The following is an 18,076-nucleotide window of genomic DNA, read 5'->3' as shown; positions in this document are numbered from 1 at the left end:
GCCTGGCCGGTATCTGCCAGGCTCTCTCCATTCACGCACTCACTCACACCTTATTACTACTAATTATTATTGCGCCTCACGGTGAGGCGCAACCTAAACTACTATTTATATATTTACATACAAACCCGACCATCCATCCCATGATGCAATGGTCGGGTTCACACAACCCATGCATCCGCATGCTCTTTCGTCTCAGCAGGGGAAAGACACGCACTAGACCGGGAAAGGCGCCGCCAAAGCTGCCCGGAGCCTCGCCCGGGGGGGCCGCCTAGGAGCTACTCTCCTATGCGGCCTAGCGTTCATCCTTCTTCTGTTTCTCAATACTCTCTCTCTCTCTCTCTTTCAGCATCCTCCTTGGCCCTCATAACTAGTCCTGAAAAGGACTGGAATGCAGCCCACACCCCCGGGGTATCCAGGGAGCGCCCGACTATCCCAGGGAGAGTGAGCTGCACACCCCCCAGTTCCCTGACCAAGAAGGCCCCCGCATTCGTCCATGCAGGGCACTCAATCAGGGTGTGATCAGCATCATCGTTCCCCGCATCGCAGTGAAAACACCGCGGGGAGTCTGCTTTCCTGATACCGTATAGGTACGCGGGAAAGCAGCCATAGCCAGTCATCAGCTAAGTGGTGTGGAAGGTCGTTTCCAAAGAAAACGGCCTTTCCAACCCACTCCTCCAACCTGGAAGCGATGGCTGCTCTCACGCGCACCCCCGTTGTTCAAACTGCGCCAACGAGGTTTTTTCTTCTTTCCTCCATGCGACAAATGCCCTCCTCTTGGCAATAGCGCCCAGCACGGCCGTTGTCCTAGGGGAAACGGGATCCTCCGCTTTCCGGACCGCTGCGTAGACGTCCACCAGCTGCGGCGCCAGATGGTCGAGGGGAATAATCCCCGCGACCATCATTGCCGCATGGAAGGATACCGTCCTATATGCGCAGCACACCCTGATTGCTACCCTTCTTTGCTGGGCCCGAACAGCCCGCCTGACCCTCTGGTCTTCCACAACAGCGCGCCACCACACCGGAGCACCATAAAGGAGCACGGAGTGGATCACGCTGCTGTAGAGGTGTCGCTTCTTTTCCCTCGGCCCGTGGAGGTTCGGAAGGATCCTCCCAATGGACCGAAGGATCCCTTGCACTTTCGGAATTAAGGCCTCGAAGTGGGACCTGAAAGTCATACCTGAATCTAAAACTATGCCCAGGTATTTAACACTGGGCTTCACCGCAATACAAACCCCCCTGAGTCTGATCACAGGGGGGGGAGCAATCCTGCGTCTGCGGAAGGCAGAGGCAGGGAAGGCCATCGCCTCCGTTTTGTGCGGCGCCACTTTAAGGCCCAAACTCTCTATCTCATTCACAAGGACCTCGAGGTCCCTTTCACACGCTAACATCGCACTAGCCGGGTCCCGCCCCGCTGACAGGAGGGCCGTGTCATCTGCGTAGCAAACAACACGAGACCCCCCCGGCAGCGGGACCCGAAGGACCCGGTCGTAGGCGATGTTCCACAGTGTGGGGCCCAGGACAGAGCCCTGTGGGACCTTACACGTCACACTTACATTATGAACATGGCCCTTTCCTTCTATGAAGGACAGGAGCCGATCCCTAAAATAATCTTTTATAATATTTACAATGTAGGTGGTTAAGCCACTTTTCTCCATAGAAGTTACAACCACTTCCCAGGGGAGCGAGTTGAACGCGTTACTAATGTCGAGTGAGACTTGAATGCCCACTCGACCACCACCCACGCACTCCTGTACAAAGTTTTTCACTTCTTCTATTGCTCCGAGAGTAGAAAACCCCACTCGGAAGCCATGCTGCCTCGAAGATAAAATGTTCTCAGACTCAATAAACTCGCTCACCCTAGAAACCACTATTCTCTCGAAGAGCTTCCCCACCTCGTCGAGCAGGCAAATTGGCCTGTATGAGCTAGGCGTATCGTCACTATCGTATCTTTTTTTAATTAAAACTAACCTGGCCTTCTTCCACACACGTGGGAAGACCCCTCTTCTCAGCAGCATGGTGAAGCACTCCGCAATTCCCCGGCCACAGTTGATTGCTGCTTTTTTCACCACCAGGCCAGGAATCCCATCGGGACCCGGTGCTCTTCCAGAGCCAATTCTTTGAGCGGCTCTATGTACCTCTTCAGTGGTAACTATAATCCCGTCCGGATCACCCACGTTAGCATTTGGAGCAACTGGTCGCCCACCACTCGGGAACAAAGATGTTAAAGTTCTCATCAAGAGGGAGGGGTCCAGTGCCTCAGTAAGAGGGGGGAGACCACGAGCTCTAAGATTGTTCATGACAAGCTTGTATGGCCTCCCCCAGAGATCTTCCTCGATGGTAGTGAGGAAGTCCCTCCAGGCCGAAGCCTTGGCCCTTCTGATAGCACGGACCAAATTCCTCTTAGTCTCCTTCCTGTTCTCCAGGCAATCCCTGATCCTAGCCGGATCCCCACCATGTTTGGCCCTTAGGTATCGTCTTCTTGACGCCATAGCCTCCCTTCGCAGGGCCGCAACTTCCGGCGACCACCATGCCACCGCACGCCTCCAGCTCACAGAGGATCTCACCTTCTACATAGCCGTGTCACACGCACTTATTAGTGTGTTATTTACTCACTTAACAGTGTCCTCCAAACTGGCACCAAAGTCACGTGTCCAGTCAGCGGATACGAGGGCTGCGGCGAGCCTATCCTCGTCCACAGCCCTCGTATTCCACCTAGGGAAAATTCTATCCCTAAAGCAAAGGCTTCGGAAGCCTGTGGCCTCACGCCTATATTTAAATATTACATACATATGGTCCGAAAGGGACTCGGCCTCATCCACTCTCCAATCCGATAAGCGGACGATAGCTGCCGGAGATCCCCAGGTAAGGTCTATAACGCTCGACCCTTGCGGCCAAAAGCACGTGGGGTGGCCAACCTGGTTGCCCAGGCTTAGGTTCAACCTATTGGCCCACATGCAGAGCAACTCTCCCCTTAGGTTGCTTCTGCCTTCCGGATCCCATCTATGGGACCGGACATTGAAGTCTCCGGCAACCAACGCTGGAAGAGCGGGAAATGTTCCTAAGAGCTCTTCGAGCTCATCAAGGAGTCTACAAAAATTATTAATATTCTCGCTGGGAGGAAAGTAGACTTAAACTACCAGCGAGTCCCCCCACTTAGCGGCTACATAAAACAAACTCCGGCGCACCAGGCTACAGGTTCCTCCGCCTTTGCCCGCAACAATCGCAGAGAGGGGCGACCCCCCCCGGGATGAGAACCATTTCTCATTCCCGGGAGGGACTCACCACGGCTCCGACACTATGGCGATGTCCGCCTCAATCTCCCTCATCCGCCGGCCCAGCAAATCCTGGGCCTCACGCGCATGATTGAGATTGATTTAGATCATCGCCATACTAGTTCGTGTTTAAGTTTGTGCTGCATGGAGGGGCAGGAACCGCCTGCTCCACCTCCATTGCATTGTCTTCCGAACCCGCACAAGGTTTTTCACACGGTCCCGCACTATTGTCGGCCGGTACACTAACCACACGCACTGGCGCGTCACTTTTGTTCGCAACTCCCAGTATTGGGTCTTTACGTCTGATGGGACGCACCAGTGGGCACTCCCAGGAACCCGCCCTGTGCGAGGTCTGGGAGCGTCCCGCCTCCACACAAACCGGACACCTGGGACCGTCCCCACACGCGCGCTCCACATGCCCCGGCTCACCGCACCGAAAACATACGTTCATTCTTGCGCAAGGTGCCGGGCAAGAGGCCGCAACATGGCCCCTTGCCAGACACCTGTGGCATCTTAGGGGCCTAGGCCTAATGGGGAACACCCGCACTTTCCCCCACCCCACTATAATGTTGCCTTTTTCTACTGCCGCCTGGGATAGAGCCGTCGGAGCTACCACCGTGGCCTCATATCGACCACCCCTGCCAGGCCGGATATCCCCCATAGTGATGAGGTTCGGGTCTATACCCGACTTCCCCTCGAGCAGCGCGCATCTTATCGCGGTCAGGGTTGTTGTCGGGTACAAGCCCTCCAACCTGATAGGGGAGGTCCTCTGAGGCCTTAATATTTTGGCCTCAGGGAGGACCCCCCTCATCGCCTCCGCGACCTTGTCCGCCCTAACGTTCGCATCCTTCCCTCTCACTTCCCATATGAAGGAGCCTGTCAGGCCCCTCCTATAGGATAGTCCTTTAACGCCTATAGTGTCTAGATTGATGTTGCTTTCGATTTTTTTCAGAGCCTTCAAATACGAGGCTCCTCCCTCGCAATTTAGGGAGACTGCAGCGGTCTCCCTGATCCTCTTAGACGCCTTCTTCTTTTTCTTGATCTTTTTAAGACCCCCCTGCAGGGGTTCCACCCCCTTCGCGAGGACTTACAGGGGGGGGGCAACCCTTCCGACACCCGGTTGTGTTGGCAAAGGCCCCCTAGCAGGTATCGCAACCCTGCCTCTCCTCCTAACTAGCGTAAACCCGTCCCTATCCGGAATAGGAGCCGGTGGTGTCGAAATTACCGTCGAAGGAGCAACCCGTTGCCGAGCTGCAACTTGGGCGTATGTGCCGCCTCCCTCCTTCATTTCCCTCATCTCTTTTTGGATGGCCGCAACAGCCTTCGCCAGTTCGGTGAGGATTCTAGTTGTTGTCCCGCCATCAGGGTTCTCTACTTTTCTGGCCGTAACCAGTCTCTCCTGTGTATTTGAGCATTAAGCGGCTGAATGGGCCCCGCCCACAGCATTTGTCCCAGATGGGACATTTGTTCCACCTCCTAGCTTCGCCTTCTCTAAAAGCGCATCTTTGCGCTTTAGTTCACGTCTGAGACGCGAACACTCTTCCTCGAGCTGCTTGAGCCGGTTGTTGGTGGCCCTAGTCTCAGCCCGTAATTGATCTAACGCCTCTCGTACATCGAGGCCGCAGTTCGCTATATTACGAGCCTGCAGCTCCTTGGCAATATTAGCGATTTCCAAATGGCAACTTTTCATCTTGCCAGATATTTCTCCTTTTATATTGCCGCATGTTTTACGTCTGGTCTCTGCTTCTGCGGCGTGATCCATTATTCGTTGAATCAATCTCCCCGTTTCTATCTCCGAGATTGATGGTTTTTCCAAAAAAACCCCGTCCAAATTTGTTAAGTCGACCACCTCCTCCTCGGACGACGAGGAGTAGGCGATCGGCCTCGCCCTTTTTCTGAATAATTCGACCGATGGTGCATCGGATTCCACCTCTTCCCTTCCTGTAGCATTTTTCAATCCACGGGCCAGGTCGCCTACCCGTGAATAGCTTCCCGTAATCCTTTCCAGAGTCAGGGCCGGGTCACCTACCCCAGACTCATAGCAGTCGTATGATGACGACGGAGGGTGGCCTGCTACAACACCACCTGACACCGCCGGTGTGTGGACATCCGAACCACACTTTGTAATTGCTGATCTTGTGCTCATTTTCATCTTTGTTAAGTATAAGAATGGCACAAGCCAGCAGAAAGGAAAGGAAAAGAAGGAAGTGAGAGATAAGAAAAGAGTAGAAAAGAGGGGATAGAAAGAGTTAGAGATAGGAATAGCCACACAGAGAGCAATCACACACCATTCATACCATCCCTTTTAGTCGCCTCTTACGAAAAGCAGGGAATACTGTTGGAGTATTCTACTACCCCCTACCCACGGGGGGGACCCTGACACAACACTGACGCAACCCTTTTTTTTTTTTTTTTTTCGTCAGGGGGAAAACCTTCATAGGCCCCTTGAGCCCGGTGCTCAAGGGAGTGTCGGATTCTTACCGACTAAAAACCCACCTGGTGCACACACACTCATTCGTTGGATGGGAGGGGCGGAACCGTGCTACATGCACATACTTCACCCACTCCCACCCCGATGAGCCTGGCCGGCTTTTGCCAGACTCTCTCCATTCATACCCACTCACATACATCTTATAACTAAGCTATTGCACCCCACGGTGGGGCGCAACCTCAGACTACTATATACAGTTATATACATCAACCCGACCATCCATCCCATGATGCGATGGTCGGGTTCATACACCCCATGCATGAGCATGCTCATTCATCTCCTCAGGGGAAGGCGGCGCACTAGACTGGGCCAGTCGCCGCCAAAGCTGCCCGGAGCCTCGCCCGGGGGGGCCGCCTAGGAGCTACTCTCCTATGCGGCCTAGCGTTCATCCTTCTTCTGTTTCTCAATACTCTCTCTCTCTCTCTTTCAGCATCCTCCTTGGCCCTCATAACTAGTCCTGAAAAGGACTGGAATGCAGCCCATACCCCCGGGGTATCCAGGGATCGCCCGACTATCCCGGGGAGAGTGAGCTGCACCCCCCTTCAGTTCCCTGACCAAGGAGGCCCTCGCATTCGTCCATGCAGGGCATTCAATCAGGGTGTGGTCAGCATCATCGTTCCCCGCATCGCAGTGAAAACACCGCGGGGAGTCTGCTTTCCTGATACCGTATAGGTACGCGGGAAAGCAGCCATAGCCAGTCATCAGCTAAGTGGTGTGGAAGGTCGTTTCCAAAGAAAACGGCCTTTCCAACCCACTCCTCCAACCTGGAAGCGATGGCTGCTCTCACGCGCACCCCCGTTGTTCAAACTGCGCCAACGAGGTTTTCTTCTTCTTTCCTCCATGCGACAATTGCCCTCCTCTTGGCAACAGCGCCCAGCGCGGCCCTTGTCCTAGGGGAAGCGGGATCCTCCGCTTCCCGGACCGCTGCGTAGACATCCGCCAGCTGCGGCGCTAGATGGTCGAGGGGAATAATCCCCGCGACCATCATTGCCGCATGGAAGGACACCGTTTTATACGCGCAACACACCCTGATTGCTACCCTTCTTTGCAGGGCCCGAACAGCCCGCCTGACCCTCTGGTCTTCCACAACAGCGCGCCACCACACCGGAGCACCATAAAGGAGCACGGAGTGGATCACGCTGCTGTAGAGGCGTCGCTTCTTTTCCCTCGGTCCGTGAAGGTTCGGAAGGATCCTCCCAATTGACCGAAGGATCCCCTGCACTCTTGGAATTAAGGCCTCAAAGTGGGGCCTAAATGTCATACCTGCATCTAATACTATGCCCAGGTATTTTACACTGGGCTTTATCTCAACACAAACCCCATGAGTCTGACCACAGGGGGGGGAGCAATCCTGCGTCTGCGGAGGGCAGAGGCAGGGAAGGCCATCGCCTCCGTCTTCTGCGGCGCCACTTTAAGGCCAAAACTCTCGATCTCATTCACAAGAGCCTCGAGGTCCCTTTCACACGCTAACATCGCACTAGCCAGGTCCCGCCCCGCAGACAGGAGGGCCGTGTCATCTGCGTAGCAAACGACACGAGACCCCCCCGGCAACGGGACACGGAGGACCCGGTCATAGGCGATGTTCCACAGTGTGGGGCCCAGGACAGAACCCTGGGGGACCCTACACGTCACACTAACGTTCCTTACAGTGCCCTGCCTTCCAATGAAGGACAGGAGCCGATCCTTGAAATAGTTTCTTATTGTACTTACCAGGTAGGTGGGAAAGCCGCCACCCTCCATAGCTTCTATCACTGACCTCCAGGGGAGCGAGTTGAAAGCGTTCGCAACGTCAATTAGCACCAAAACGCCCACTCGTCCGTCACACGCGCACTCCTGTATGTACCGTTTAACTTCCTCTATGGCCCCAATGGTGGAATACCTCACCCTGAAGCCATATTGGCAGGGAGAGAGGATCCCCTCTCGGTTCACGAACCCGCTCACCCTGGAGACAATCACTCTTTCGTACAGCTTCCCCACCTCACTCAACAAGCAAATAGGCCTGTAGGAGCTGGGTAAATCGTCATCCCGATCGCTCCCCTTCCTGATGAGAACAAGTTTCGCCCTCTTCCATGGCCGCGGGAAGACTCCTCTTCTTAGTAGCGTCGAGAAACACTCGGCTAGGCCCCTACCGCAGTGGACGGCAGCTCTTTTTACCACCAGGCCAGGGATCCCATCTGGACCCGGAGCTCTCCCAAGACCGATCTTTAAAGCGGCCTCACGCACTTCCCCAATAGTGACGGTGACATCCTCCGAGGCCACCAAGTTGTTGTTAGGTGCCATCAGCCTATCACCACCCGGAAACAATGATGTAACGATTCTCGTGAGGAGGGAAGGGTCCAGTGTCTCAGTAAGGGGGGGGAGACCACGAGCTCTGAGCTTGTCCATGACAAGCATGTATGGTCTCCCCCAGGGATCTTCCTCGATGGTAGTGAGGAAGTTCCTTCAGGCCGACGCCTTAGCCCTCCTGATAGCACGGACCAGATTCTTCTTAGCCTCCCTCCTACTCTCCAGGCACTCCCGGATCCTGGCCTGATCCCCACCATGTCTGGCCCTCTGGTACCGTCTTCTCGACGCCATGGCCTCCCTTCGCAGGGCCGCAATTTCCGGCAACCACCATGTCACCGCACGCCCCCCGCTCACAGAGGATCTCACCCTCGACATGGCCATATCACTCGCACTTTCTAGAGTGTTGTTCACCCATTTCACAATATCCTCCAACCTGGCACCAAAGTCACGTGTCCAGTTCGCGGATACGAGGGCTGCGGCGAGCCTATCCTCATCCACAGCCCTCGTGTTCCATTTAGGGAAATGTCTATCCCTGGAGCAAAGGCTTCGGAGGCCTGTAGCCTCACGTCTATAATAAAATATGACATACATATGGTCCGATAGGGACTCGGCCTCATCCACTCTCCAATCCGATAAGCGGACGATGGCTGTCGGAGATCCCCACGTAAGGTCTATAACGCTCGACCCTTGCGGCCGAACGCACGTGGGGTGGCCAACCTGGTTGCCCAGGCTTAGGTTCAACCTATTGGCCCACATGCAGAGCAACTCTCCCCTTAGGTTACTTCTGCCTTCCGGATCCCATCTTTGTGACCGGGCATTGAAGTCTCCGGCAATTAACGCTGGAAGAGTAGGAAATGTTCCTAAGAGCTCTTCGAGCTCGTCAAGGAGTCTACCAAATTTGCTAATATCCTCGCTGGGGGGGAAGTAGACTGAAACTACCAGCGAGTCCCCCCATTTAGCGGCCACAAAAAACAAACCCCTGCGCACTAGGCTACAGGTTCCTCCACTTTTGCTCACGAGAATCGCAGCGAGGGGCGACCCCCCCAGGGATGAGAGCCATCTCTCATCCCCAGAGGGGACCCACTACGGCTCCGATATTATGGCGATGTCCGCCTTAACCTCCCTCATTCGCTGGCCCAGCAGATCCTGAGCCCTACGCGCGTGATTGAGGTTAATTTGGATCACCGACATACTAACTTAAGCTTAAGTCGAGGCTGCATGGAGGGGCAGGAACCGCCTGCTCCACCTCCATACCGCGGTTATCACTAACACACGTATTTACGGTCGTATTTAAAGTATTTATACGCTGGGCAGCGCCCGAGTTAGCCCCGGCGCCTGCACTACCCGTAACGCCGACCCGTCGGCCAGCTGCCTCCAAGATCTTGTCCTTTCCTCTAATGGGAGGCACCAGTGGGCACCCCCAGGAGCCCGCCCTATGCGACGTTTCGGAGCGCCCCGCTTCCGCACAGACCGGGCATTTTGGCTTGTCCTCGCATGCTCGCGCCACATGCCCCGGTTCTCCGCATTTGAAGCACACATTAAGTCTTGCACTGGGAGCCGGGCAAGAGGCCGCCACATGACCCCTTGCCAGGCACCTATGGCACCTTAAAGGCCTAGGCCTGATGGGGAAGACTCGCACCTTCCCCCATCCAACTACAATGGTCCCCTTCTCTATAGCCGCCTGGGTAAGAACCGTCGGAGCCACAACGGTAACCTCATAACGGCCGCCCCTGCCTAGGCGAATTTCTCCCATGAAGATAAGATTGGGGTCGACCCCCGATCTCCCCCCCAGCAACCCGCACCTAACCGCTGTCAGGGTGGTCGTTGGGTAAACCCCCACCAGTCTAATTGGGGCAGTCCTCTGAGGCCTTGCGATTTTTGCCTCAGGGAGGACCCCCCTCATCGCCTCTGCGACTCTGTCCGCTTTCGCATTGGCGTCCTTCCCTCGGACCTCCCAAATGAAAGAGCCCGTCAGGCCCCTTCTATACGAGAGTCCGCCGACGCCAATGTCCTCAAGTCTCACATTTTCCTCTATCTTCTGGAGGGCCTTTAGGTATAAGGCCCCTCCCTCGCAGGTCAGGGAGACTGCCGCTGTCTCCCTGGTTCTTCTAGACTTCTTCTTTCTATTCTTCTTTTTCTTCTTCTTCTGCTCTCCCGTGGCAGACACCCCCTCTCCCATGCGAGGTCGAGCAGAAGGAGCTATCCCCCCCACTCCCGCCCGCACAGGGAGGAGTCCACCAGCGGGCGCAGGAGCCCTGCCCCTCCTTCTGACCTCCACAAACCCGTCCCTGTCTGGGATGGGGGCCAGTGGCGTCGGTATCACCGACGAGGGGGCAACCCGCGGTCGAGCCGCAACCTGGGCATAAGAGCCCCGCTCCCCCTTCAATTCTCTCATCTCCTTTTGTATGGCGACAATCGATTTGGATAATTCCGCTAACATTCTGATTGTCGCCCCTCCTTCCACGCTCTCCTCCTTCCTAGCCGCCACAAGCCTCCCCTCCGCGGAAGCCTGAGTCCGCGCGGCTGTAGCTGTTGTTAGTGCAGCTGGAGGATTTCCACTGCCGACCTTATTCGATGCTCTTTCAAGGAGAGCATCCTTACGCTTTAACTCTTTTTTCAGTCGCGCGCACTCTTCCTCCACCTGTTTCAGCCGGTTGTTCGTGGCCCTGGTCTCTGCGCGCAATTGATTCAGCTTTTCCCTAATGTCCGAGCCGCTGCTAACTCTGTCTCGAGCTAGCAGCTCCCTGGCAATATCAGCTATACCTAGGTTACACCTCTTCATCTTCCCCGAGATGTCACCCTTTATATTGCCACAGGTTTTCCTCCTAACCTCGGCCTCAGCTGTATGCTCCAATATGAGCTCCAGAAGCCTCCCCGTTTCCATACTGGAGACTGATGTTACATCTATTGTTGCTCCCTCCGCGCTGGTGAGGTCAATTACCTCCTCCTCGGATGACGTGGAGTAGGCCATCTGCCTCGCCCTTTTCCGCATGGATCCGACCGGTACAATGTCGGACTCCATATCGCTTTGACTTCCTGGCACTTTGGTCGCTTCGCGGGCCAGGTCGCCTACCCGCGAATAACTTCCCGAAGCATCATCCAGGATCGGGGCCGGGTCGCCTACCCTCGATCCATAGCAGTTGCCGGCTGACGACGGCGGGTGGCCTGCTCTCTCACCACCAATCACCGCCGTTGTGTGGGTATCCCTCCCACACTGGGTTTTTGCTGAACTTGTACTCATCATCGTTTTTATTTATAAATGGCACAAGCCAGCGGAAAGGAAAGGAAAAGAAAGAAATGAGAGAGAAGAAAAAAGAAGAAAAAGAGGGGACAGAAAAGAAGTAAAGGTAGAAATAGCCACTCGGAGAACATACACACACCATTCATACCCTCCCTTTTAGTCGCCTCTTACGAAAAGCAGGGAATACTGTGGGAGTATTCTACTACCCCCTACCCACGGGGGGGACACTGACGCAACTCTGACGCAACCCTGACGCAACACTGACTGAGGCATTGGATCCTCCTCTCTTGACACGGATCGTAGCGGCGCTGTTTCCGGGCGGAGAGCGACCAGTGGCTCCGAATGTCCAAATTGAGGGACCGGATGATATTGTCGTCACTGCGGAGGAGATTTGCAGGATTGCCAAAAAGATTGGCTGCGGAAGGCCTCCGGGTCCTGACGGGGTCCTTGGTTTGGTCGTCAAGAAAGCAGCCGTGCACTGTAGTGAAGGATTGGCAAACTGTTTCACTGTGCTGCTAAGAAGAGGAATCTTTCTGCAAGCTTGGAAGAAGGCCAAGCTTATTTTGATCAAAAGGATATTTGACTTAAGTGTTGATGTGCCCAGCTCGTATAGGCCGATATGCCTGCTGGATGAGGCGGGGAAGTTGTTCGAGAGGATCATCGTCTCCAGGGTGAGCGAATTTATAGATTCTGGAAACTGGATTTCAGTAAAGCTTTCGATTCTATTGATCACTCATTACTATTAAAAAAACTTAGTCTGCTTGGAATTAATAGTTGTTTACTTTCCTGGATTTCCAGCTTTTTATCTTTGAGAACGCAATTATTCAATTAAAGAATTCTCTCCCTAGAAAGATTAGGCTAAAGGTAATGCCTTGTAGGAGGGGACTAAATGGTGCTTTTATTTGGCAGGTCCGATGGTAAGAAGCTGAGGCGAAGGCCGAAAAGGTAGCGGAGGCGCTGAATCGTGCGGTGCCGGAGGAAAATATCCGGCGGCCCCAGAGGACTAGCTCAATCAGGCTCGTGGACCTGGAACCAGCGGCCACCATTACGTCGATCAGGTGTGCCCTCCTTCAGGTTAGACACGGTGTTGACCCCAACAACATCAAGGTAGGGAGCATGCGCCTTGGCAGGGTACGGCAAACAAAATTATTCAATTCAAGAATTCTCTCTCTAGAAAGATTAGAGTTCCTTCTAGGGTTCAACGCTTACAAAACAATAAGTTCGCTTCGATCTCTGAAGTTTGGAACAAATTTATCGAATACAGTCAAAACTGTTATAAACCAGGAGCATATCTTACTATAGACGAACAATTGTTTCCTACATAAGCACGTTGTAGATTTACTCAATACATGCCCGACAAACCGGACAAACCGGACAAATTTGACATAAAATTCTGGTTTGCTTCCGATGTAAATAGAACGTATATAGTAAACGGCTTTCCATATTTGGGAAAAGATGAAGGGAGAGAATTATCAGTTCTACCTGAGGAGTTTGTAGCTTTAAAATTAGCAGAACTATTTACAGGCCATGGGAGAAATGTAACAGCTGACAATTTTTTTACAAGCGCGTCATTAGCGAGTAAACTTTTAGCAAAAAAAAATTACGCTTAAAAAAGTTACGCTTGTTGCGGAGGAATGAACACCACTCATGTGGTGTCATTGATAGGCCAGTTCTTATTTGTTGACGACACTAATATGGTACCATTGATAGGCCAGTCGCTATTTGCCGGTGATTCCCACGTGGTACCACTGATAGGTCAATCGCTATTTGCCGGTGATTCCCACGTGGTACCAGTAGCAATCAACTTGCAAAACTTTTCTTAACACGTCAAATGCTTAAATGATGTAAAATTCTACTACGCAAAACCTTTTGACTAAAGAATCTATCACGAAGCGTTTTGGAGAGTCTAAATATTATCGTTAACGACAGAATACTTTTTTTTATTTTATTTATTCTTACTCCGCCCCTTTCGGGTTTGGAGGACTAACGACAGAATACTTTTTTACGAAATAAATTTCAATTTTGCTTATTGATAAGCAACAAGGTATGTTGTTTCTGAGAATTTAGCACGAATACGATAAAATAATTTCTGGACGAAAGCTTGTTTTCAGAACGTCACATTGTAATTCGGTATATAATTTCAGTAACATTGTGAAAATATTCCCTAATAACAATGGATTACGACGAAAACAATAGTTCAGAAGATTATTATGCTGATGTGCTTTCTGATGTTCCTGCAAATGGTGATTTAGAATAAACAAGTGAAGAAGGAAGTGATGCAAAATCTGTCGATTCAGACATTATTACTGGAGTGCAAAGAAAACGACGGGTCCTGCTGTTACCGAGTTCTTCTGACGAAAGCGACGAAGAAATGCATTTAGACTGGACAGAATTGGATATAACTACGAATAATAATGAAGCTTTTAGGGGCACTCCGGGTCGTACTGTGTTTCCAACAAATACAAGTATGGTTGATGAATTCGTAGATATGTTTATTGGAAACAATTTATTTGAATTTATTGCCACGGAAACAAAAAGATACAACGCACAGAATTGTAAAAAGTATAAAGAGCGAAAAAAAGAGCCAAATGGTTAGATGTAACGGTTGCAGAACTGAAAAAGTGGTTTGGACTAATAATTATAATGGGACTTGTAAAAAAACCAAAAATGGAGGATTACTGGTCCACAAATCCACTGATGAAGACTCCAATATTTTCCAAGACAATGAGCCGCAATAGATTCAGGCAAATATTGACATATATTCATTTTGCAAACAATGCTAACACGCCTACCAATGGTAACTGACTCTTCAAAGTACAATACCTAATCAAATATTTCTCCAAAAAATTTGAAGAAAATTTCAATTTTTCGCAAAACATTTGTATTGACGAAGGTATGATACCGTGGCGCGGAAGGCTTACCTTTAAAACTTATAATCCATCCAAAATTACCAAATATGGTATCCTTATTCGAATGCTATGTGATTCTGCTACTGGATATATTTCGAGTTTTAAACTTTATTGTGGCGTTGGGCAAAGTTTAAAAACGACGATAATGAAATTATTGAGACGTTCCTTTGGAGAATGGCACCATCTCTATATGGAAAATCTGTACAATAGTGTTGCCCTCGCAAAAGAACTACTTTTGAAACAAGTCCGAGTGAGTGGAACAATAAGACGTGACCGAGGACTACCAGATTCTTTAAAAAATGCGAAATTGAAAAGATCGGAATCTTTGTTTAGGCGACAAGGAGAAATACTTTTGCAGTTGTAGCAAACCTTGAAAAAAAGAATTGTCCGAATGATATCTACAATTTACAATACCGAATTTGTGTACACTGTAAAGATTTGCGGAAAAACTGGCCGAGCGATTCAAAAACCCCGATGCATTTTTGATTATAATCAGCATGTGAAAGGAGTGGATCGAGCTGATCAATATCTAGGTTATTACCCTATATTCAGAAAGACTCTAAAGTGGTCTAAAAAGGTTTCATTGTACCTTTTTAACTGCGGTTTGTTCAATGCGTTTAAAGTATATAAACATATGAACGGAAGTTGTGATAAAACTATGGCATTTCGTGACTTCCTGCTGCGTGTAGCAAAATATTGGATACAAGACAGAGACATTGAAAGGAATATTACAAATCATAGAACACCGACTCATCATCATCAGGATGCAATTCACAGACTTTCTGGAAATTAAAAACACCACCAATTGATACCAATTAGTCAAACTAACGAATGTAAAAGAAGAAGATGTAATGTATGCTATTCACATCGTCAGAGAAAAATCACAAGATTTACGTGTAAAACTTGAAAAGTTGTATTACACTTAGGAAACTGATTTGAAAATATTGTTCTATAATAATGTTGATTATTGATTTATAATAATAATGTTTATTGTTTCATGAATCAACGTAAAATTTTTTCTTCCAAAATATTGCCTGCCACTGCGACGTTTCAATGCGCAAACATGCGGTTGTGAAAGTGCTAGAGAATTAGGAATAACAATCACGAAGGAAGATTGATTAAAAGATACAATAACAGCGTTGGAAAACTAGAAAAAATCTCATGAGTATAACAAGAAAGTCTATGATAAAAAAAGAAAATAGCTGACGTTGTGTTAGCAGGCAATTTAGTATACGTTGAGAACGAAAACAAGTTGAATAGAAATAAAACTGGATGAATTGAGAAGTGGACCTTACGAAATTTTGAGAAAATTTTCGGACTCAATATTTGAAATTAACATTGGACGGAAAAGACCAAAGTAAAATTTATTCCATGTATCAAAATTCGGGAGGGAAGATGTAAAGAAACTATCCTTTCTTTAATAATTTACCGCTTTCTTTCAAATCGTCGATACATACAGCTGACGTATAAGTCAGCTGTTGTAAAAGAGAGGGGAATGATACGTAGGGACGATACGTGTTATAACGAACATTAAATGTCGTTTCTTCTTGTGACAGGAAGAGATGTAAATATTAGTCACATAAATATGTAAATAAAAGTTTAAATCTTCTCGTTACAGAAACACAATTTTGTTTTTAACTGTATTCTACCTACACCATAAATAGTCTTATAAAACGACATTTTTGTCCGTTAAACTTCAAAAAGAAAAACTGAAGAAAAATGAAGAAACTACGTTTCGAATTTATCATGAAAGCAGCCACAGACAAGAAGTCGAACGCGCTATTGGTGACTTCCATTACAACACCAGACGGCGAAATGTTTGATCTGCCAGGAAAATTGCAGGATGTGACTAATAATTACATTTCTTACCTGTAACGAGAAGAAACGACATTTAGTGTTCGTTATAAATCGTATCGTCCGTACTGCTCAAGTAAACGCTCGCGACTGATCTCGCAACTCTTATCTATCCCCCTCTCTTTTACAAAAGCTGACTTATATGACAGTTGTATGTACCGACGATTTTGACTAACGCGGTAAATTAATTAATATATATTTCTTTACATGGAGTTGTAATAGCATGGATTAATGGAAATGAATAGGAGCAAGAAAAAAGGTCGCCTGTTGAATGTAGTCAAAGATCGCCAAAGTATGATCCACCAGACAGGCTTACAGCGGACATGAGAAAACACAGCATAACGCGTATTTGTGGCAATGGTAGAATTTAAAATCCGCGAAGAGCTTTTAGAGTGTGCAATTCTGCAAAAAAAAAAGAAGTTTAACCGCATATATCTGTTCTGCGTGTAACATTCCATTACATGTAGGAAAATGTTTTGAAATTTATCAAACAAATAAAGTATATGGATTCTAAGGGTTGAATTTTTTAAGTAAAATATTTTAGTAATATTTTAAAAATATAAGATTATACAAAAAAATTGTGTAACAGTTAGCTTAATGCCTTCTTTAATAATAATTATATTGCAACTACTTATGATACGAACGATTGCATAAATACCACCGTTAAAGAGCAATAGAACTTGTGCGGCCGGCAAAGTGTTAAGGAGGTTACCAAAGGCATAAGTGAGCTACAGCAGTAAAACAAGGAGTTGCGGAGTTTGTTACCGGCTGTTGCTAAGTCTCCTCAAGAAGCTGCTGTAGCTGCTACAAGGTAGAAAGAACAAGCGCTTCCGTTCCTTGTCAAGACGGATTTGTTCAGGTAGTTGGGCGAAAAAAGCAGCGCCTGCAGCTAGGAGCAGCAACAGTGCAGGTAAATACTACCACCCCACGTACTGGGGAGAGAACGAAGAAGCAGTCTGCTGACAACAGAACTGCTAAAAAGAAGAATACACAGGAGAAAGTTGGAAGAATGAATAACCCTAGTAAAATGGTGAGGGAGACTACAGAGGATTTCCTGGTATCTATCAAAGAGGTTTCATACTAGGATGCTCTCCTCAAGACTATGGAGAAAATTAACCTCAAGAAGTTAGGCCACGGCAGAATACCCGTTAGGAGGGGTATTAGGGAAGCCATAATTTGGAGTACCCGTGGAAAGAATGCTGCAGCTAAGGCGAATCGAGTAGCTGAGGCCCAGAAGAGGACGATCCCAGAGGTCAACGTTATTCGGCCGCTAAAAATGAGCTCCATCAGGCTGGTAGGTCTGAATGTCGGAGCAAATATCAAAATTATAAAGAATGCTCTGTTAGAAATAAAGGGTAATATAGACCTAAACCAAATTAAGGTTAGGGAGAAAAGAGTTGATAGAGGTCGTCTTGGGTAAACCATTGTTACGGCTACGATAGCGATAATTCAGGCTGCCCTCAGTAAGGGCAAGATAGACTTCGGGTGGTCCTCGGCAAGAATTGTAAACCTTCGACAACAACCGCTGCGGTGCCATCGATGTCTTGCCAGGGGGCACGTTGCTGCGAGTTGTCCAGGCACACCTATGCTTTATTTGTGGAAAACCGAACTATGTGGCTAAAGCATGTGGCAACAATGATGCGCGTCCGGTATGCAAGGACGTCAATCATAAGAACACAAACAATCGGGCGGGGCTCTGTGAGTGTCCAGTAGTGCCTACGCGTAAGATTAGATAAAGTACTTTTGTATCCGTAAGTACGAGTAGGGTTAGGCCTATAGCAGATCTTGCGGGTGCCGGAAATAGTGTGGAGGACGATGGAATGGCCGTGGACCTGTCTATTCCCACAAGTGTGGGGCATGGAACAGTAGATCAAGACTTGGGCTGCGAAATAAACAGGCTTGCAGAACCTGAGGTGAGAGCAGGGGTCGACAGTGTTAATAATAACTAACAGTGAATACACACACACCCAGTGTCTACAAATTAACCTGAACCACGCGCACGTGCGAAAGACCTGCTTGCATA

General features: G+C 49.4%; 2 protein-coding genes across 2 annotated transcripts; one reads left to right on the top strand and one right to left on the bottom strand.

Moving 5' to 3' along the window:
- Nucleotides 1-8,205: 8,205 nt before the first annotated feature.
- LOC122523755 lies at nt 8,206-11,290 on the bottom strand. The gene is made up of 2 exons (XM_043645643.1): nt 9,247-11,290; nt 8,206-8,984 (listed from the first exon to the last, which is right to left on the bottom strand). Exons 1-2 carry the CDS (start codon nt 11,288-11,290, stop codon nt 8,206-8,208), a joined length of 2,823 nt encoding a protein of 940 aa, XP_043501578.1.
- Nucleotides 11,291-13,957: 2,667 nt separating this feature from the next.
- On the top strand, nt 13,958-14,992 carry LOC122523753 (piggyBac transposable element-derived protein 4-like). Its single transcript, XM_043645642.1, has 3 exons — nt 13,958-14,087; nt 14,184-14,449; nt 14,636-14,992. The coding sequence occupies exons 1-3, from the start codon at nt 13,958-13,960 to the stop codon at nt 14,990-14,992; spliced, it is 753 nt and encodes a 250-aa protein (XP_043501577.1).
- The last annotated feature ends 3,084 nt before the right edge of the window (nt 14,993-18,076 follow it).

Source organism: Polistes fuscatus, unplaced genomic scaffold, assembly GCF_010416935.1.
Source record: "Polistes fuscatus isolate 324 unplaced genomic scaffold, CU_Pfus_HIC Scaffold62, whole genome shotgun sequence".
Classification (NCBI taxonomy): Eukaryota; Metazoa; Arthropoda; class Insecta; order Hymenoptera; family Vespidae; genus Polistes; species Polistes fuscatus.
Note: the sequence above shows the minus strand (reverse complement) of the source record. Positions and strands in the feature narration are given on the sequence as shown.

Coding starts and splice junctions, on each gene's coding strand:
- LOC122523753 (XM_043645642.1), top strand. CDS start 13,958: ATGGAGGATTACTGGTCCACAAATCCACTGATGAAGACTCCAATATTT. Junction 14,088..14,183: donor TGCTAACACGCCTACCAATG/GTAACTGACTCT, acceptor GTATTGACGAAG/GTATGATACCGTGGCGCGGA. Junction 14,450..14,635: donor TACTTTTGAAACAAGTCCGA/GTGAGTGGAACA, acceptor TACACTGTAAAG/ATTTGCGGAAAAACTGGCCG.
- LOC122523755 (XM_043645643.1), bottom strand. CDS start 11,290: ATGAGTACAAGTTCAGCAAAAACCCAGTGTGGGAGGGATACCCACACA. Junction 8,985..9,246: donor CAGCCTCGACTTAAGCTTAA/GTTAGTATGTCG, acceptor ACTCGCTGGTAG/TTTCAGTCTACTTCCCCCCC.